Source organism: Rissa tridactyla, chromosome 1 (genome assembly GCF_028500815.1).
Source record: "Rissa tridactyla isolate bRisTri1 chromosome 1, bRisTri1.patW.cur.20221130, whole genome shotgun sequence".
Classification (NCBI taxonomy): Eukaryota; Metazoa; Chordata; class Aves; order Charadriiformes; family Laridae; genus Rissa; species Rissa tridactyla.
This window is the reverse complement of record NC_071466.1, coordinates 80,852,092-80,874,851: the sequence shown is the minus strand read 5'-3', so window position 1 is coordinate 80,874,851 and position 22,760 is coordinate 80,852,092. Positions and strand designations below refer to the sequence as shown.

Genomic DNA, 22,760 nt, shown 5'->3' with positions numbered 1-22,760 from the left:
TTGTTTTAGGGAACTCATTATGGGTATTATCACATATTAATTATGCATGATAAGTAGTAAAAAAGTGTGGGGGGGAATCCTCCTTTTATGATAAATTGCTCACTGAGTTATCTTTTCTTTCTTTCAAGACCTTGAGCGTTTTTTGGAAATGCGAAACAGAGCAGTCATTGAATAATTAGATTTTAATTAACAAGAATTTTCACAAAAAATGTTTTTAATGTCTTTTGGGTTATAGCAAGCATGAATAAATCCTCTTTTAAAAAGATCTAGTGCTCTGAACCTCTCTGTATCTCAAGTTACCCTTGTAATCACCCCAGAGCTTGTTGTAACAATGTTTTTCAACAGTTTCAGGACAAAGAATGAAGACTGAAACAAGGAATTGCATTGTTAGCAGTATTTTTTGGTTGCATCTTTGTAAATTATGGTCATGGGGAGACCTCCAGAAACCTTTGAAAGACTAAGGTCAACTATGTGTTGGTTTAGTTGTTTTAATGCACTAAGGCTGGGGGAAGGAGAGTTCGTTTGCTTTTTTTATTTTTATTTTTTTTTTTTTTTTTAAATTACTTGCTCTTTGTTGAGATGCAGTGGTAGGTAATTTTCAGAGAGCTGGTATTCCTGGTAGGGTTCTGCTTATTCTGTTGTGTTGTAAGGAATTTGTCAGAGTCTCTTTTTGGCACGGTTGCAGAAAACCTACATACAGGACCATCAATTAACACCGACAAATGGTTTATAGTCTAAACAGGGCAAAGCATTTTGCTCAGGCTGATTGCTGTATCACAAAATAAGTGCACTTACAAGATGATTACAAAGTGTACTCCATAAAGCAATGTTTGAGAATTTTTTTTTATTATTATTGTGATAGACTGGTGGTATAAAGATAAAAGACCTTGTAGCACACACAAGAGCTGAAGAAGTGGCAGCTTTATCTGCTAGAAAAGGATGCTTAACATTTCCATTCCAGCATCTCTTTATCTTAGAATAATGGTGTGATTCAAAGCCAAGAAGGAAATGGTTCAAGTTAAGCTTCAGTAAGACTGAAGTGATTCTGATTTAAAGTAGAAAACAATTCCAAGCAGCGGTAGAAATGCTGTCCTGCTATTCCATCAAAGAAAGCTTTTCATTTTTCTCTAAATAGTACTGAATACAGGAATTGCTGTTCATGCTCAGATTCAGTGTTCATCTTATTCAGTAGCATCTCTGATGACAGCTAATACCAGAGGCTCAATATAATCTCCTTTTGGCTAGAAGGGGGTTAATTTATCCACTTAAATTCTGTTGCTCCCATATCAAGTAATTGAAGGCCCTTTTTTTAACAAAAGGAAATAAAATGGGGGAGAGTTTAGTAACTCTTTCACGGTATTTTTTTTTTCTTGCTGATGATTACTACCTGGGACAGTGAATTCTGTAAATCTTTTGCATATGTTCTGAATTTCTCACCTTTTAACTTCATTGAATGTCAGCTTTTTTTACGTTATGAGTGAGAAAGATAAGAAGTAATTGATCTGCCACTCAGTATTTTAAGTACTACTCCTCATGTTCCTTTTTACTTCTTGCTCCCTAAGTAAATCACTTTACAGTCTGTTCAGACTCTTACCATCTGAACGTGTTTTGTTTAGGATTTTTTGGGGGGTGGTGAGGGGTGGTGGGTTTGTTTTGTTTTGTTTTTTTCTTCATAAGCATTCCCATTGCATTTCTTCAGATCCTTCCTATCAAAAACATTTTAACATAGAATAATGTCTGTGGCATACAGTATATAGACTATTCCAGATGAGACAGCATTATATATGTCTATGAATATACACAGTGTCACCCAAGCTCCGAGTTTTCACTGAGCTGTCTACAGTGATGTCCAGTACTTAAACTGAATGTTACAAGAGGTACATGTCATTTATTTTTTTTCCAGCTGATGTGTATTGCTTACACTTCTTGACCATTTTATTTCATTTGACACTTGATTGCCCAGTAGACTACCTTGTCACTCCAAGTTTCTTACAGATGTTTCTTATCTCAGCTAACCTACCTTTATGTCATCAGCAGATTTTACCAAGTATAGAGGTAAGGCTTACTAGTCACCAGTAACACCAGAATTCTTTTAAAATTACTTTCTACAACTACTTTCTAAAATAGTAGCATGGTAATGAGAAATGGGTTTTAATGTTAGTAACTGCTTCACTTCATAGTAACTGCTTCAGAGCCCGAGGGTCTTGCTGACTAGCAGAGACTAGCTGATGACATTTCATCCATTACTGAAAATATCTTCTGTTACAGAACATGTTTTCCTCCATCAGGAAATTGTCCCCTTTTCTACGTGGTCACGGTGATCCATTCAGTTGCTGTGTCCAGAACACATTTTTGCATTCTGCAGCTTGAGACTAAAGAGTGGAAACATTAGAGGTTGCAGCCTATTGTCATTGTCTTCAAAGTTGGTACAGACTCAAAATATTACTGATTCAAAAAAAGTGCCATGGGCAGAAGGCATAATAGTATGTAACGTATCTTACTGCATTCCACTTTCAATAATGCAGTTATCCCAAGAGAATGCCAACAGAACCTATTATTCTACGACGAATGATCATGTATCTTAGGTAGAATACATTTCCAGTTTTAAGATCAGCTATAATGTATGCTTTGAAGACTGCTTTCAGTTGTGAGTGTTCAACTTTTCAGGCAGAAAAATTTCATTGAGATTTTTTTTCTTAAACTTCAGCAAAAAGTGTTTGCAATTATTTTAATGTTTTCCTTAGAAGATAATAATATTTTCTAATTATAGTAATAACTGGTGCAATGGTCATATGATAACTTCCATGAAGAGTTATATTTTGTAAAGGAGATGTTTGAATTTTGGGAAGCTGAGAGTCCTGCAGTCACGTGTTCTAGGAGTCAGGAATAATGCTATGTCTCTAACATACTATGATCATTACTAGACCTGGAAATGCTCCTGAGTTTCCTGATGTTTGTGTGTTACATTTAAGTACACGTTAAACCCTATGGGTTTATCTAAGACTATAAGAAGTAGCTTGTAGAAACTGATCAGCCCTACACACACACACAGGTTGGCATTTATTTAATGAATGTTGTGCTTTTTTAGTGAACAAATTTCCAAGTTCCTATTTTAGATGACAAGCAAGTATTGTCCCTCAATTTTTCTCAGAGTTGAAGAGTTACCAGAGGTGATTTCTGATAGAATTAAGAAGTGTATCAGAGAGCTCTGTAATAGCTTTCAGCTGTATTCTCTGCTGCTCTGGTCCAGAAAGGAGCAAAAGTGGTTTAAGCGAGACAAATTTCAGTTAATAGCTCAGCAATAGAAGGGGAGGAGGAAGAGAATGTACCAGTGATTCCTGAAAGAGTGTACTTTTAAAGATGCTGCTGAAGAAAGATGAAGAGTGTAGGCATGGAGATTGTACAAGGCACAGAGGTCAGCATGATATAAGACATACAGCTGAAAGTGGGAGAAAGAGATAAAGAATGCAATTAAGTGAAAGGATAGAAGATGTCTAGGGAGTAGAAGGAAATAAAAGCAAGACATGCAGTAATTGTGGGTAAGATAGTATAGGGCCTTGAAGGTGAAAATGAAAACTTGAATTTGTGACTGCATTAAATAATCTATATAGCTTCATTATAAATTATGAAGAGTTAATAGTGTGCAGTAGCCCATTTGTCCTTAACGCTTTCCCAACGTTTTTTAGGGAGTGTAGATGAAGAGTCAGGAAACAGTAGATAAGTTAATGATGTATATACTGAAATAGTAAAAGCATTTGCTTTTTTGTGGCTAAGCATTCTGTCTCAAGAGGATTGGTAGATGATGTGACAGGGCTAACATTACAGCAGAAACTCTTCAAACATTTAGGATGCTACATGTCTAAATTTAAAATCCCATAAAGACGGTGGAAAGAAGAGTCAGCTGCAAATGTATGTTTTGGCATGTCTCTCAAAGCAAAGAGGTTTTCTTTAGAAACACTGATGTCAAAGTTTCATCTTCTATTCTGTCTTGCATTAACTAGTAGTTCTAAGGCATTAGGACAATTTATTGCTGTCCCTTTCTCCTGTCGCTTGATTTTTTTCTTATCTTAGCATTTGGACAATTTATTATTGTCCCTTTCTCCTGTCACTTGATTTTTTCTTATTTTAGCAATCTGTTGAAGAGGAAGTATGCTTGAAAGATGATTGTTGACTTCGAGTAGGCTGGTGGAAGGCTGTTTTACTGATACCTTACTATTTACAGCTCTTTACAGCTGTGGTGTTAGTACATGACAGCCTTAAATTTCTTTAAGATGATTAATATTCAGTGAAATAACTTTTTTCTTGTTTCTCTGATGTTTTGGGGAACTAATTTTGTTTTAATAATACAATGGTAATGAGGGATGAATAAAACGTTCCGTAATTCAGATTATTCAGAAAAGGCCTTCAGTGTAGATTCTCTCAGAATTTTGAAATGTATCCATTCTTTGCAGGAACAATTCAGTATCACCAGCTTTCACACCATTTTTAAAAATCTGTGAATTGATTCCTTAGCTTCTCTGTCTGAGTTGGGTATGTGATCTGGCTTTGTGTAAAGTGATTACTAGTAAGAGCTTCAGGCTCAATGTCAGTCCAAGGATGAAAAAATCCATCACAGAATGCTGTATTTTAATAAAAGGATTTCAGTTACTCGGCAGTATGAAGACATAATAATGCTTGTGACATGCTGTGCTGTATTGCTTTAGGATCAGACTGAACATTGGAATAATAGTGGCATTGAGAAGAAAGGAAAAATAGGATGTCTGATTTGAGCATCTCTTTTTCTCCTGTTGATTTCTATATTTAGCATAGTGTATGGTGTGCCAGGGCCTAGTTATAAAGACCTGTGAAAGAAACTACTTGGATTCCTGGTCTTGCTTGTTAGGAATCAAGCAGCATGTGATGCATAAATTTTCACAGAATTGGATAGATCCTGAGGAAGATCCACCACAGGATGCAGCCGTTAGGTTGTGTGATAAAAGATCAGAGAGGCAATGGCAGGTGGGGGATCCCAAATCACACCTTGCCTGGCTGCTCCCAGGCCCACCACAGGAGCCATCAGCCCGTCAGAGGCCCATCTCCACAAGCCCAGGGGAGCACAGGGTCCTGAAGGCAGATGGGAGCCCAGATAAAGGACTTGGAGGGAGGGATGGCCTGTCTGGGCTCTCCGAAGGCTGTCCCAGGAAAGCCATCAAGGTGAATCATGCAGCCATGAGACCCATCAACATGAATCAACACTGGATCCCCTTTTGGACTGAGGGAAGACGCTGCCTGGGGCATGGCACACAGTATGTGATGCAGGGGAAGAGCATTTTGGGATTGCACAGAATGTATTACAGGGAAATAGAGGGATAAGGGGATAAAAAGGGCTGGATGTGTGTAAATAGGTGACACGCTTGTCGGGGCATGCCTGCTCCTGACCAGTGCAGTCTGTCCTATCTTATCAAATTCCACTTCTAACTCTTCTCCCGGTTGAAGGACATCTGTTCTCTCTGTCTGTGTGCATGTGGCCAGCAACTGGAGTTAGACCCTGGGCAGAGGCCCATGTGTCCATGGTGCCAGCAGCTGGAGCGAGCGAGGGTCTGGATACCAGCTGCTGGACGAAACCAAGTGCCAGCCCCTGGCATGGGACTGCGGGCCACAGGGGCCTGGCCCATGTATCTGCAGCGCCAGTGGCCGGACTGAGTGCAGGCAAGTGCGTGTGAGTGCTAGTGAAGAGCCAGCTGAACGAGCCCATGGGTTCATGTGAGTGCTGAGTGCAAGTGTGTGTGTGTGTGTATATATATATATATATATTTATGTATGTGTTTGTGCACATGTGCCTGCTGTGGATACATGCTCAGCCTTGCTACTGTTTGGACCAGGGGGCACGCAGCTGCAGCTGCCTCCCCTCTGTCAGGCTACTGAATTAGATCCTGTTCCCAAACAGCAGTAACCCTGTTCCCTAGGATCAAATGTTTCTCTCCATAAAGGAAGACTAGATAACCACTTCAGGTGTACACGGTCCAGGTAGGTATCTTAGTCCTTCTCTTTCGCACACCTAATAAAACCCGTCCTTTCAAAACATCTCTGAGTTGTTTGAGCTATTCCACCCTAGTTTCCTAGTTTCTACTGTAGAATCTACAGTAGATCTGTAGTATCATATCTTCTCCTATACTTTCTGTTGCAGCTTTGCTGGGACAAGTCTTGCCCCATTCGTTCCCATCTGGGCGCATCACCTTATTCTACCTACTTTCCCCACCCTGTGACTAGACATAGACGAAGAGAGCAAAAAATGACTAAAGTTAATATTGATTATATTATCATTGAATCATCTTGGTTTATGATAGGAAAAATCTTTCAGTTGTTCAGTTATCTGTTGGTTTTGCTTTGTATTGCAGAGATGCCAGGAAGTGGAATGTATGAGGTAGAAAATATTTCCCTTTGGCCTGGCAGGCAGGGCTTCTTTTAGGTAATAATTGCTCTAACATGCAGTAGGTACAAAAGGTCAGCGTCCAGTGTACTGGTAGTATTTTTAATGCTTTGAAGGATTGAAAACTGAAGCAGAGGAGTGCTTAATGATACTTAATACTTTGTTTTAATTATTCCGTAGAGTCATTCCAGTTGGAATGAACCTTGCAAAGTAACTAACCCAACCTTCTGAGAGCAGGTCAAGAGTGAATTCAGATCAGATCGCTCAGGGCTTGTCCAGTCAGGTCTTAAAAGCCTCCGAGGGTGAAGACCATGCAGTTTCTGTGGACAACATTTTCCAGTGCTTAATTCTTGCTGGGATTTTTTTTCTTTTTTTTTTCCCCCCCCCCCCTTCTCTTGTTACATCTAGTCAGACAGAAGCTCTCCTATTTCAGCTGAGGACCATCATCTTATGTTCATACTATGCACCTTTGTAAAGAGTCTGTCTCCCATCTTTATAGTAATGTCCTCAGAAATACTGGGCAGCTGCTGTTTGGCCCTCCTGAAGTCTTCTCTGGTCTGAACAAGCCAAGGTCTCCTTCAGCATTTCTTCATAAGGCGATTTGCTACAACCCCAACCATCTTGGTGGCTCCCTGCTGGGCTTCCTGAAGTTTTTTATCATCCTTCTGTTTTCTTCTTTCCTGATTTTAATGACTAACGAACTTTTCAAACATAATCCTTGCATATTTGAGAATTATGGTACTAAATAGTAACAGAATTTCATAGTCGGGCTTCTGCTTAACAGATACTATTGACTTAAATTATGAGCCGAATAGCCTTCCACAATTATTTAATTTCCTTGGAGAAGTTGTTTTGTTCTGTACTTAAAGATTTGAAGAGCATACAGAAACCTGACATTTCTTTTAGCTTTAACTCATGGCTGGGGAGTTGCATAGCACAACATACCAAAGTAAACATGGAGCTGTTCTGTTTTCCCTTCCCCTCATTCATATTGCCCAAATGTCGGGGGAGTTCTACATCATCTCCTGGGCAGAGGCCATCCTCCTACAGTATTGTGACCGCCTTTAATTTAAATTCTTTCTCATTACTGTGCCCCTATTTGATTTTGTTTCATCTAAGTTATTGGCACCAAAGATTTTTTTCAATAGAGGTAGTCACAGTAAAAGTCTGTTTTAATTGCTAACTTTATGCTTTTTATATGTTTCTGTGAATAAGTTCATGAATACTTCTGTTTCACTTAGAATTTCTTTCTCTGCCATGCCTTCTTTCTTTCTTCAAGGAGAAGAAAAGGGACAGATTGTTTAAGGAGAATCTGGATTTTCTGTTTACAGAGCAATAAATGTTCTGAAATGAACTGCAATTGTATGTGTTGTAAAATTGCTTTTGTTTGACAGGTTAATAAATCTCAATCGAAGCTCTGAATGACTAGAGATATTAAAAGCTTGTGTTGCCTGACAAAACCAAAGAAACCAACCACTTTCTTGCATTTCTTTATGAATACAGCAAAGGGCTCAGTACTATTCCAGTTGACTGTGGCTCTTATTCTATATGTAAATTCCTTTCTTTATGGGTCTTCCACACAGTTTATTTTGGTGTTTTTTTGTGGAGAGAATAAACAAAAATCACATTAATTGGCAAAAAGTTAAAAATGCTGTGTTTCTTCAATACGTATGCATGTTCATAGTGTAGACAATGCAGTGACAAACCTTCTTCCAGTGTGAAAAGATGAGCATTTGTATCACATAAACTAACGTGTGTGTATATGTGTGCATATATATATGTATTTCTAGACATGAAAATATACAGATCTCTCTCTGTAGAAACATACTATGCAATTTTCACAGAATCACAGAAACTTCAGAGTTGGAAGGGACCTCTAGAGATCATCTAGTCCAACTCCCCTGCTAAAGCAGGATTGCCTAGAGCACATCACTCAGAGCTGCATCCAGGCGGGTCTTGAAAATCTCCAGAGAAGGGGACTCCTCCACAACCTCCCTGGGCAGCCTGTTCCAGTGCTCTGTCACCCTCACCGTAAAGTTTTTCCGTGTATTTGAACAGAACTTCCTATGTTCTCACTTGTGCCCATTGCCCCTCATCCTGTCACTGGGAACCAATGAAAAGAGTCTGGCACCATCCTCCTTCAACCCACCCTTTAGATACTTGTATGCCATAATAAGGTCTCCCCTCAGCCTTCTCTTCTCCAGGCTAGAGTCCCAGCTCTTTCAGCCTTTCCTCATAAGGGAGATGCTCCAGTCCCTCAATCATCTTAGTTGCCCTACGCTGGACCCGCTCCAGTAGTTCCCTGTCCCTCTTGAACTGGGGAGCCCAAAACTGGATGCAGTATTCTAGTTGTGGCCTCACCAGTGCAGAGTAGAGGGGCAGAATGACCTCCCTCGACCTACTGGCCACACTCTTCCCTATGCAGCCCAGGATTCCATTGGCCTTTTTGGGAACAAGGGCACATTGTTGGCTCATGGATAATTTACTGTCTACCAGGACCCACAGATCCTTCTCCTCAGAACTACTTCCCAGCAAGTCCACCCCTAACCCATACTGGTGCTTAGCATTCTTCCTCCCCAGGTGGAGGACCTTGCACTTGCTTTTGTTGAACCTCATTAGGTTCTTCTCTGCCCAGCTCTCCAGCCTGTCCAGGTCACGCTGGATGGCAGCATGGCCCTCTGGAGTGTCAGCCACCCCTCCCAGTTTGGTATCATCAATTTTAATTGCTAATGGTACATAAATGCTCTTTGGACTGACTAGTAATGTGATGTTTCATAACCACAGAAAATTTGGAAGGAAAGATTCTTACTAATTAAAAACTGTCTAAGCTGCCCTCCTTTTCTCCAGGGAGGGTAGTTAGGAAGGTACCCAAAGCATAGAGAAAAACTTTTTTAGTTGATAGGGAAGTAGGAGAACATGTAGGAGTGAAGAACTTTGGCTGGAAGCCTGCAGCACTGCCACTGCTGAGCACAAGAACATCTGATTGAGGAAAAGCATTTAAAGTGTCATGAGCAATGTCTTTGCTCTCTGTCTAGATGCAAGATGCTGATAATTTGAAGAAGCTCAAAATGACAATTGTCATTTGATTTTGTAAGATTTTCCTCCTGTTTTATTTAGTAACAAATTTAAAACTTGACCTGGTTGAGATTATAACAACAGTAGTTCTAGATAGAGTAATTGTTTCGTTCTGTTATTAACCCATTATCTCTTGATATTCCATAGAACTACTTGTTAAATTACTAATTTACTTGTCAATGAGGAGACTCTTCTCTATGACTTTGAAAATACTGAAGTGTTTTATCTGCAGATGCAGTGTCAATGGAGGAAAGAGAAGGTTCAGTGTCTTTTCTCACATTGTTTTCCTTGCGAAGACTAGAGTTTACAAACCTTTGAAGAATATGAAACAGATGCGTTTAGCTACACCTTCAAGACCTGCAAACACAGAACATATATCCTCAAGACAATATGTATGGATGAGAAATTTCAGTCCTCACTTTTTAGTCTTATTTGCCATCTGATTTATAAATTTTCTCTATTCAATAATGCATCTTACTTGTGTCTGACTAGAAGTAGTGGAAATCAATTAGCAAAGTTTTTTAATATAATAGAAAGAAAACACTGTGCCATCTAATCAGAAAAAAAATGAGGGAAAAATCACTTGAGATATTTCCTGTATACTGAATCATGGTGTTTGAGATTCTCTTTTACTTCTTCACTTGACAACCTGTCCTCCGTTTTTTGGGGTTTTTTTTGAGTCACAGCATATTTTACCTGGTAGCCAGAACATATCTTTCAGTGGATTGTGTGGCAGTGATACTTTGTCACCTTGACATACCTGCTGCAGTCTTGTTTCCCCAGGGAATCCTTATATACTGTCTGGGAGCTAAAGCTTCCAAGTCATCAGCAAAATGCTGCTTGTAGCACTCAGCTGCTTGTCAATTTATCCAGATTCTTGGCAATACCTGTGGCAGTGTCTATTTCTGAACTGATCGTGTTGCTGTATTAGAGGTGGTTTCTTTCAGGTCATGTGTTGTCATGATTAGAGCAATGTAAAATCACTGTTTGCGGTATGCCATGGTAGTCCTACTAATATATAAACTAATATATAAATATAAACAATTTGATTTTAAAAAGAAGAAAAAAGGGGTGGCCTGTGCTTAGGCAGAGTCAACTTAGTTTTTTACACAAAACAAGGATGTGTAATGTAATTCAGGTGCTTGTTTCTAAGTTGACTGCAAGCATTTGTAGAGAAGGCAGTTTGCCTTTGACTTAACTGTGAAGAATTGTGTTTATGTCAGTATTGGGGTGACTGAAACACTTCCTAATGGAATGTTTTATATTCTTATCATAGGTTCTGTAATGGTCACTTAGCAATATGTTTTGTCTGTATTTTTTGCACATTTGTCATTCAAACCTTTAAATTTAGAAGTTCCATTACAGTACCATCTGTCTCTGGACCAGTGAGTGGCTGCACACTTTTAACAGGAAAGACAAGCAAATTGATTTCATATTCTCAGAAAAAAAAGATAATTATGATGGCTGCTGGACACCAGGTTGACCATGACCCATCAATGTGCCATGGTGGCAAAGGCGCTGATGATGAGGAGTGTTGCCAGCAGGTGGAGGGAGGTGATCCTGCCCCTCTACTCAACACTGGTGAGACCATACCTGGAATACTGTGTCCAGCTCTGGGCTCCCCAGTTCAAGAGAGACAGGGAACTACTGGAGAGAGTCCAGCAGAGGGCAACAAAGATGGTTGAGGGATTGGAGCATCTCCCTTATGAGGAAAGACTGAGAGAGCTTGGACTGTTTAGCCTGGAGAAGAAAAGGCTCAACGTGTATCTTAGCAATGTATCTAAATACCTGAAGGGAGGGTGCAAAGAGGGCGGGGCCAGGTTCTTCTCAGTGGTGTCCAGTGACAGGACCAGAGACAATGGGCACAAACTGAAACACAGGACGTTCCCTCTGAACATCAGGAAACACTTCTTTATCATGAGGATGACTGAGCACTGGTGGAGAATGCCCAGAGAAATGGTGGAGTGTCCATCGTTGGAAATATTCAAACGCTGTCCGGACCTGGTCCTGGGCAACTGGATGTAGATGTGCCTGCTTGAGCAGGGGGGTGGACCAGGTGACCTGCAGAGATCCCTTCCAACCTCAGTCATCCTGGGATCCTGTGATTCTGTGAGTCCATATGAAATTTATGTAGCATTTGCTTGTTTTCTGTGTGAATGTGTATGTATATTATGTGTGGGCATCTGTAATCCATAAGGCAGTGGCACAGTAACATGGCAGCAAGCTTTAGAGCTTTAGAGTATTCCAACAGTCACAGAGAAATGGACGTTTAGCTTAAATGGGAAATCAACCCTCATCCCTTTTCCAAAGCCTCACTCAAACTGTTGAAGGTGAGCAAATGCAGGATACTTCGTATCAGTGGATTCATTAGGTAAGTGGTGATTCTTACTCTTTATATAAAATGATTATTGTGTTGAATGAGCAAGTAGTTTACACTTAAGCATATGGCCTGTTGCAGTGGTTGGAGGACTTTGCGCATGAGAGGTCAATTTACAGGCAGATAGGTGGTAGTTTTCCTTTTAAATTAGTCTGCCATCTGTCAGCTTTATACCCTGTTGACAGCTGGACATTATTTCTGATTGAAATACACAAATTCAACAAGTATGGAGTTAATATTTTTTCCGGCTTACTTTTTCATTTTTTGTCCACCTTCCTCTTAGAAAATCTATATCGAGAACAGAAAATTGTCATTTTTAATATAAGTATTTGTTTCCTGTAGTTCAGATATGTAGAAAATTAAAATTTTTTTAGTGTCTTGTTTGGTTTACTTAAAGGTGTTAGTTTGTGGCTTTGTGCTTGGAGTTTTATGCCAATAATATTAAATATTCTCTAAAAGATAGCTTTCATCTGTTTGAAGTTTGAAAGAAAACCGCTTTCTTCCTGATCAGAAAGAGTTAAAGCTACATCTCACCAAGTCACTCCAGACCGGTGACACAGTGTCGTGTACAGTTCGATGAGAAGCTTATTCTGAATAGAAAAAAAAAAGACCTTTTACATGACTTGTTTTCACTCCCAATGAAAACCTGTTTAAAGGTGAATGCCTTTTCTCACCGTTTCTTTCTTTACTGAAGAAATTAGGAAATGACTTTATGTTTGAAGCATATGTGGGTTGTTATTAATACTTCTGTCAAAGATTGTACAATAATTAAGATGATGATAAAACAGATTAAGGTACATTTCAGTATGCAGGCTGGTCTTTCTGGATGGAAAAATAACACTGCTCAAGGAGACATTATAGAACAAAAAGAAACTATTGCCAAAAAAATTACACTGCTTGAAAAAATTGGATGGCTCCATGAGAATCGGCTGCCTGCTTCTCTGAGGTGCAGAGTGATAGTGCAGTAGACAACAGGCACAAGCTGGAACACAAGAAACTCCTACTAGATGCTCATCAAACCGTTTTCACCGTAGGGGTGATGAAATATGGGAACAGGTTGCCCAGGAAGCGTGTGGAATCTCCATCCTTGAAGATACTCAGAGCTCACCTGGTGAACGCCCTGAGCAGCCTGCTCTGGCTGGATGTGCATTGAGCAGGTGTGTCTCTAAGTGGCCTTAGAGAGGGATCCAGGGATCCCTTCCAGTGTAAACTATCCTACAGTTCCGAGCTCTGTGTGCAAGGTGCAGTTACTTGAATATGTTGTGTATTACATGTCAAGAAAGTCAGTAGTTTTAGTAAAGGTACTTCTGCGTGGAAGGGAAGGCAGCACAAATTAACTATTTCATTGCACAGAATTCCTTTTTAGGCCACTTTTAGAGATAAGGGGCATAAAAACCCAGCATGTTACGTAGTGTGAGTAGTCTCAGTAGAAAGCATCTTGAGTATTTGCACTATGTCCTCGTTAAAAGAACAGTACTCTTCTATGGCTAATCCAAGCTGCAGTTGATTGAGTTAGATATCTGCTGCCAGGATAATTGGACGCTGTTTCAGAAACGCCTGGGAATTTCTTGAGGCCTGTAACACAAGTTGCCATTCAAAGTTCCAGTGTGCGGTCCTCTAAACACACAGTCCTCTGTGAAAAGAGTGCTCCAGCCATCCGGAATGATCAGAGTAACCCCTCATGTAAATGTGACCTTCTCCCTGCTTCACAGAGCCACTGTGTCTGGGTCCGACTGTCACTCACAGAAGCACTTTCTTTCACTTGATCGAATCTTGAAAACAAGCAAGAAATTTGAAATTTCTTCTTCTTCTTCCCCATCCAAACCGTTTTACCCCTTCTGGCCCACCTTAAGATAACATCCTGTGAACTGGCTTGTGAGAGAGTAGCTGCTGCTGTAGGCTGAAATGTAAAGTGGCATTTATGCAAGAGCTGGAAATGCAGAGTGATCTAATTATGTGCAGATGTAACATGCTTCCTTATTTTTCCCTTTTTTTTTAAATTATGCTAATGATTTTTGGTTTTATGTTATAAGTCTTCTGGTCTGCAACATCCTCCTAGTAGCAAGTTAATAAAAATCTGAATTAAAAAGCATGTGTGTGTATAATTTCCAAACAGTTCTCATATGAATCATCAAATCATAAAGAATGGTGGCTGGTAGTTAGTATTCTGGATACTCTGATGCTTAATTCATTTGATTATAAGTTTCCAGCTTGTTTGTTCGTTTGTTATAGCATTTAAAACCATCTTGGCTTACTTCTCATTTTCCTTAATGGAAGTAAGTCATGGAGCATGTAAGCTGCATGACTTTCTTAAACAGCATGTTTAATATGACTCTGTTATCCCCGGCTAGTCAAATTGGCATATATCCTTAAAATAAAATGAAGTGTAATTCACTATTGCTACTGAGACTTTTCACAACTATTTCTGGAAAGAGTGTAAGTCCAAACATTAGGAGAGATACATTAATCAAGTTATTTAATTATTGGGTTTTGTTAATTCTTCAGAGAGTTAACACAGTGGGAGGTCAGAATTGCAAATACTGTAGCTGCTTAAAATGCATTTATTCAATAATGTTTAAGTAACTCTGGTGGTTAATGCATGACCCAGAAATATATTTTCCCCTTGTTCCTAGATACTTTGTATATCAAAGCATAGAAAAAAGAAAACACAAGGTACCTAAAAAAAAAAACAGCCCAGCATCTGTATTATGACATGTTAGTAAAGTTGATGGTGTTTCCTCTCTTTTTGTGACTTTCCACAACCTCCCATAAATGATAAACAGCATCTTTTCAGCATCCCAACATTTTGCAAGGTGTATATAGATGGGTCTGTGTTGTATTCTGAATTATATTGTGGTTCTTGAAAATTCCTGGGTAACTCACACTAATAACACAGTTTGTCAGTAGTGGAATTATTTTGAAAATCTGAAAATTTGAGTCGGCAAGGAAAAAGAGATAAAAGTTCTTGAACAAAACAAAAACCATGATTGCAGTAGTAGTATCTTTCAGACTGATAATTTATTTCTTAGATACTACTTAGTTTTGAATTATGACCACAGAGTATTAGCTAGTTTTTCACAATGAGGAAAGTAAAAATACTTTTGGAAGTGAGCAGTCAACAAGGTACCTGTAGAAATGAAAGGTCTGACCGCCTTCTGGTTTGCAGAGATGAACAATCTTGTTCTGAAATCAACATGAGCAGGCTGTACTCAGTGGATTTCCTCCTGCAGCGTGTTTTGAGGCTCACTCTGATGCCCTTTGAAATCAATGGAGATTTTTTTAGTGCTATGATGGAATTTGAATTAAGCCTTAAATGCTTATAGAAGACTGCATTGTGCATGTATACATACGTAATTTAATATATAAGGTTACCAAATGTTTCCAGAGTGCAAATTTTACAAATAACACGTCACACTTTTGACCAGTGGATTTGAACATGGCAAAAAATCAATGATAAATAAAGAAGTTACAGAAGTACAATATGCAATCCGTAAGAAATCCCAAACATAGTATGTCATGTTTCTCTGTCATTTGAGGACAGAAGATACAATAATATTCTACTATCCCTGCTAACCAAGCACAGAAGTTGGAGAATAAACATAGGGATAGTCTCTCAGAGTTCTTACCAGCCCTTTTTGAAACTGTGATTTGAAACCTCAAAATTACACTCTCTTCTCCTTTTGCAGGGGGGAGGAATAACATTAATTATTAGTCTTTAATTTTTGATGACTTTTTCCCAAGAATGCCTGTTGATTTTTTTTTTTAATTTGTTTTTTTAAAGTCAGAGTACATAAATGCAGTGGGTTTGAAATGGGGTTTTATGTATGGTGGGACAGTGATTCTCAGAAGTTCCTTCCTTCTTCCTCAGTTCCTCAGAAGACAGGGTAGTTTTAACTTAGCTCTGTGTAAGACTTAAAAGGACTGAAGTTTTTTTTAAGTATATTTTGCCCATTGGAGGACTTAACCATGTTGGCTTCAGTTTGAACAGACCACAGGGAAAATGTAACAGTGGTAACAGAAAAAAAATGAAAACTGGAGTTTAATATTTTCTCATTAATTACGTAGTATGTGTTTCTCATGGAGCATATGGAGAATACAATGTAAAAATAATAATATATTAAAAGAAAGGGAAGAAAAGGAACAAACAAATACTCTGTTCCTTTTCTTCTCATTCTATTTATCAAAGGGAATTAAATACTCAGTATTGTCACCAGTAAGACTCTGGTTCGAAGACAAAGTGCTAAAATGTGGTGGTTTAGTCGCCATGTCTGCATGTTTCACAGAGATTAAGGGCCTAAGCAGATCAGACCAGAACCAGCAAACGAAAGAGTTTTCTAAGAAGAATCTTTTTCCCAGGGAAGTTGTGGATGCCCCATCCCTGGAAGTGCTCAAGGCCGGGTGGGATGGCGCTTTGAATAATCTGGTGCAGTGGGAGATGTCCCTGCCCATGGCAGGGGGGTTGGAACTAGATATCTTTACGGTCCCTTCCAACCCAAACCGTTCTGTGATTCTACTATAATATGAAAGAATTTGAGGCTATATTTACCCATTTTAAAGACAGTGAAAATTTCTTTTCATTTTTAATTTATAGAACGATAGATGGTAGTGTTTAATTTGCAGATGAGTTCTATGTTATCAATTACGCCATCTTTAATCTCATCATTCTGCTTTGGAATTGATACAGGTAGTGTCATATGTGGTCAAGGATATTCGTTTGATAAGCACTCCCCATGTGTATATATCACCTACACAGGTTTTTCAAATTCTTAATTTCAAAACTGATTTTAATCTTTTGTCCTTCCAGACTTCTTGGTTATCACTAATAACAATAACACTTATGGATATCCCTGTTAGTTACATAAATATTCCGTCCAGACATTTACACTATATAGGTTGGCGAGGGTCTAAAGTACATACCAAGAATCTAGCAAGCACTCTTTTCTTATATTTTTAAATTTCATGTCGGAAGATGAGGTAATGAGGTGCCGCAGTGATTTTATTATTTCTTCCTTTGGTTAAGTGATTAATTTCTCTTTTCTAGATTCACAGAGTGAAATATAAATTAGTATGCTTTACTACTTTACTTTTTTAAGCATCTAGTTCATTCCAAAGTGAACACTGTCCTATATTAGTATGACCTTTTGCGAGATCTCATAGCAGTAGTATTGATCAGTGACACAAGTTTTAGAAATAATGCAGAGAAGCAGCCAGAATCTCAGCTGAAGTCTGTATAAATCTCATCTGTCTCTCTCAGCTGGAGTGATGCTGATATTGCAATACTTAGGCAAAATGGGGGAGAACTTGGCTGCTTTCATATCTCTGAATTTAGTATGTGGGTGGGCCAGGACAGTGAACAGTTTATAACATCTCTGTGCAGCAAAGTTAATAAATCCATTTTGTATGTGAACCTCTGTAAACCTTCTATCATCCATTAAAAATGTTGCTGTGCTGTTGACAGTAAGTGTCAGTAGCAAGAAAGGCTGGAGGAAGACCTGGTACACTTACTTCCTGTAACATTAAAGCCACTGTAATTATGGGTCATTTGCCTGGCTTCTTTGGTAATTAAGAGTTTTAATTGCTTCTAGTTCCAGGGAATTAGTTAAGCTTTTCGTTATGCATATTGCCTTCCATAATCATCGGCTCCTCTCATACGGTAAGCTTAGTGACATCATGGAAGTCAACTAGGTCTTTCAAGGCAGAGCAGTGAAGTACATTTCTTTGTATGGGCTGGATTAGAAAAGGTTTCTGAAAGGCCTTAATAATGCTGTTCTGTGCAACATTTAAGCTTACTCTTCAACAGGCAAAGCCTGTCAGGGTTTCATTTACTGTCCTTACAGTGCCTAGGGTCACAAACTAAGATACTGTTAAGAACAAAACCTAGAGGCAGATCCATGCTTTTGTTCTAAGAGCAATTGTTCCAAGCTATGCAGGATCAGCTGGTTACATATTTGTAATTAGTAATAGTGATATTGATCAACATTTGAAAATATCACATTGTTCAAACTGGAATTTGGTGACTGTATAAAGGAAGTGAGCACAAAAGAGATTGGTGCGATTCCATTGGCTTACTAAAAATCATTAATTAAGTTTTACTTTATTACGTGCAAGGTAGAAAGCACCTCTTACCTTCTCTTGGCAGACTCACAAGTGTTTGCTGGCACGTTGACAGGCAAGAATCAGTACTTTAGAAAGAAAAGAAAGCAGAGAGAAAAGGTTCATTCCCTCTTCCTCTTCCACAGTCTCTGATACAGATGGGTATATACAGAGCAAACATTTAATACATCTTGCACAAATGTTTTCTTTGAACATAGTAAAGTTTTTCCAGGTTGCAACTTGGTTCTCTTAGAGCACAGCCAGAACAGACAAATGTTGTGCATCCCTAATCTTCCCTAGTGAAATAGTTGTGTGTTAGAGAGCCTAAAAGATGCAGTATGATATTGTATGTTCTCCCAGTGCGTCATATCTGGATTCAGTCAAAAGTTAAACTTTTAAGTTTAGCAAAACATTACTTTTACCCATTCAGTGTTAGTTGCCACAGCCTATTGTATTGTGAAGAAAATCCATCCTGTGTATGTAGGAATGGATTTGGTAAATCAGTAATGACAATAGAGAGGGGCATAATGCACGAGAGAGAAATTTGTGATAAGGCAGAGTTGCACTCTCTGAAGGGTGTGGAGAAAACTGCAGTAACCATCCCAACACCTATGTTGAATTACTGAAATTATTTGTGGCAGTAATTTTGGTATTTGTAGTCGTAGCAGTGCTAATAATATTGATAATAAATGGTCTGAATTGCAGAAGTGTTAGAAACCCCTCATGAGTGTAGGTCAGAATTTTTCGGATGGTTAGATGCCGAAGGTTGCTTTGGATTGTCCATAACCAGAAATTCAAACTCAAGACGGGGTAATGTCAGGAAGAGATGTTTTATTATGTATGTTCTAAAGCATTATCTAATATTATACAAAAGTTCAGACTAGGTGATTTGTTATGTATTTATATATTTATTATTTAATATTTTGATGTTAAGCTACAAAATTCACATAAATAATTTATTGATTATTTTTAACAACTTTGCTTCCAAACTGCACTCTTGAATGATTGTGACTGTTGTAAGCCATGGAACTTTTACCCAGCTGAACTGTCTTTTCTCTAAAAGTAACCTTCCAATATAATTGCTCATTTTCTTTTCACCATTGCTTTGGAAGAATTAAGCAAATAGAGCAAGAATTCTGACAAGTATCTTCTGTCTTACTCTCCACTCATCCAAAGTCCTAATATTGACCTAGGCAATGTAATCTTCCCTCTCTTGTGTATGTAGAAAATGCCACATTTGTAAGTGAGAGCATTGTTTTTGTCATTTTGCAGATTGTAAAGTTGGTCTTGAAGAGTTAAATTGCCTGCTTATAAAGGTATTTAAGCACTTGCTTAACTTTAAGCTTGTGCTTAAACCCATCCCTATAAAACAAATCACCTAGAAACATCTGGATAACCAGTTGCTGGGATTTAAGTGTGTGTGTTGATGGTTTTTTGAATTTAAGTGAATTTAAGGTTAATTACCATGCAGATGTTCAAATTGAGAAGTTTGCCCTTGTCCTAATTAGGGGTGTCAAACCAGGAATTGAATTTAGCTTTCCTAATAAGTTTTATTTGGGATCATTCTCTTTTAAATCAAAGCATTAAAAGTTCATAGTAACATTATTTTTTAATTTTTTCCCCTCACCTCCTTGTTTCTCAGTGTCTTGTGTTTGAAGATGCACCACTTGGAGTCAAAGGAGCCCTGGCAGCAGGAATGCAAGTAGTTATGATTCCAGATGAAAAATTAAATCCAGACCTTAAAAAGGAGGCAACACTACTGCTGAACTCCATGGAGGATTTCAAACCAGAACTGTTTGGTTTACCAGCATATGATTAATGCCTAATCTCCATGAACATGCACTTGACTGCAGATCAGGAAAGTGGAATGAAATTTTGTTATGATTTTATGATTGTTTTGCATCTTTTCCTTTCTTCTTCAAAACTAGAGCACAAGAATCTGTTAACACCAAGTCTTCCACACCGTACCTTTGAAAGTTGACTGGAATGTTTACAATTTGTCCTCGTGATAAATGCTAAATTAAAGCAGCATTTTGTCTTGTGAAGTGAATCCAGCCTTGTTCTCTGCTGTGGTGGGCTGACTCTGGCTGGATGCCAGGTGCCCCCCACAGCCACTCTCCTCAACTGGACAGGGGAGAAAAAATGTAACAAAAGGCTCGTGGGCTCAGATGAAGACAGTGAGAGATCATTCACCAGTTACCGTCACAGGCAAAAGAGATTCTACTTAGGGAAGTTAATTTATTACCAATCAAATCAGAGTAGGATCATGAGAAATAAAAACTAAATCTTAAAACACCTGCCCCCCACCCCTCCCTTCTTCCCGGGCGTAACTTTGCTCACAAATTCTATACCTCCTCCCCCACAGCAGTACAGGGAGATGGGTAATGGGAGTTGCAGTCAGTTCATCACACATTGTCTCTGCCGCTCCTTCCTCCTCAGAAGGAGGACTCCTCATATGGTTCCCCTGCTCCAGCATGGGGTCCCTCCCATGGGAGATGGTTCTCCATGAACTTCTCCAGCACGGGTCCTTCCCGTAGGCTACAGTTCTCTACGAACTGCTTGTGCTTGGGTCCTTTCCACAGGGTGCAGTCCTTCAGGAACAGATTGCTCCAACATGAGTCCCCCACGGAGTCACAAGTCCTGCCAGCAAACCTGCTGCAGTGTGGACTTCTCTCTCCATGGGATCCCAGGTCCTGCCAGGAGCCTGCTCCAGCACAGGCTTTCCACAGAGTCACAATCTCCTTCAGGCACCTCCACCTGCTCTGGCATGGGATCCTTCACAAGCTGCAGGTGAATATCTGTTCCACTGTTAACCTCCATGGGCTGTGGGGGGACAGCCTGTCTCATCATGGTCCTCATCACAGGCTACAGGGGAATCTCTGCTCTGGCACCTGGAGCACCTTCTCCCCCTCCTTCTTCACTGACGTTGGTGTCTGCAGAGTTGTTTCTCTCACATATTCTCACTCCTCTCTCCGGCTGCCATTGCTATGGCCCTTTTTTTTTTACTCTTCTTAAATGCGTTATCCTAGAGGTGCTACCACCATCACTGATGGGCTTGGCCTTGGCCAGCAGCAGGTCCGTCTTGGAGCCAGCTGGCATTGGCTCTATAGGACATATGGAGAAGCTTCTAGCAGCTGCTCACAGAAGCCACCCTCGTAGCCTTCCCCATTACCAAAACCTTGCCATGCAAACCCAATATATCTGCACATCATAGAAGCTCCTTGTTCTGTTTCCACTTGAATGGCTTACTGTTTAGATCTTAACCAGAAATCTGTTCTGGATTGGCTTTTATCCCATTACTTTTTTTTTTTTTTATACAGTTACCGCTATTAACATGTTTATCCATTTCCTCATCCTGTACTTGCCCCTCTATTCCCCTTTGTATCCTGTGGTCTGTTTTTTGGAGTTTTTTTTGACGTTATTTGCAGGGTTTCTGTTGTGCTTTTTATGTTTTCTTAATTTATTTTCTTCTTGGAGGTTGAATGTGACAAGTTCCAGAGGTCCCTTACAACCTCCATTATTCTATAATTTTGTCATTGTCTTTTTTGGCATAGTGAATGCCATAGTGAATGGCATGGAGCAATACAAGGTTATCTCATCCTGCTGTTTAACCAAAATGCTTTGCACCTTCCTTCTTTCATTTCCTTTTATTCTTCTCATTTTCCATGTTGCCATGTAGCCTTCCATTTCTTTCTTGTAAAATGAATCCATCCGGTCTCCCTGCTTCAATTCTGATAAAGTTATGGCCTTAATTCCTTCGTATCCCAATGGCTTTCTCTGTCCATCCTTACTTACCCATTCTTGCCTCTTGAGCCCTTTTTTTACCAAGTTCCCTACAGAAAGTTTTGCTATCTGTTTTTAAAATACAGAAGTTGTATTTTTGGTTTATTTAAGTACTTAAAATTTATTTTCCTGGCTACCGTAATTTCCACAAAATGTTTATGTTGTCATCTGTCCCTCTTACTTCTGTCTGTCTCTGACATCTCATCAAGACCAGGGTAAGGGTCTCTTTAGAAAATGATAGACACGTAGACACGGTTTGGTGGAACCCATGAGTACATGTATGACATGGTGGAAGCAATGTCTTTTACTTCGTCTAAAGAAGAAAAATTATGTATTATGTAGGTTTTATGACTGCTTTATAAAGTGAATTATTGTGTTCAGCATTTAAAAAACAAAGTTTTTAGTTGACTGTCCATAAAATACTCCAAAATCTTGGTAAAATATTAAACTCTGTAAAGACAAGAAGCGTGAACTATGTCAAATAAGGGAATTTCCATGTATTATGAGAATACTTCTCTGACCTCATTTTTTTATTCTAATATCGTCTGTTTATCTTCGATCTTCCTCACAAAATTTTTCTGGGCATTTCTGGTGTTTAACTGTTTTAGATAGAAGGGTTTTTTTGGTCAGGAAAAAAAATTAATAAATCATAGATACTTCAGTATTCAAGGTGAGTGTCGTTACATGTCTTTGCTCCTGGATTAAAAGAAAATCAAACTTTTACATCTTCTGTGTAGACTGTTATTATTTTCTGTTACTGTAGTCTGTTCATACCTGTAATAATTAAGAAAATTTTATTCAATATGGTCAGTCAAATATGACCTAGGTGGTACCAGAAGATTTTTAGTATGTATAATATAATGGTTTAAAGTTAAATGTTTTTCATCTAAGGATCTGGAAGCATTTTTTTGAAAAAAGGGTAAATACTGTTTCAGTGTAGGTATTTTGCATATTATGTTAATTCTTTAGGCCAATGGATAGTGCAGTCAGTACTGTTTCTCCAGTGACAACAACTCATCCCAT

The 22,760-nt window shown here is 38.9% G+C and overlaps 1 protein-coding gene across 2 annotated transcripts in view; it reads left to right on the top strand.

Moving 5' to 3' along the window:
* Positions 1 to 22,432, top strand: part of PUDP (pseudouridine 5'-phosphatase) — a 71,755-nt gene extending 49,323 nt beyond the window's left edge. For both annotated transcript variants that reach the window (XM_054205900.1, XM_054205911.1), the window contains one exon: positions 19,597 to 22,432. In XM_054205900.1, coding sequence (XP_054061875.1) covers positions 19,597 to 19,773 — 177 coding nt within the window. In that variant the 3' untranslated portion in view covers positions 19,774 to 22,432. The remainder of the gene's footprint in view (positions 1 to 19,596) is intronic.
* The last annotated feature ends 328 nt before the right edge of the window (positions 22,433 to 22,760 follow it).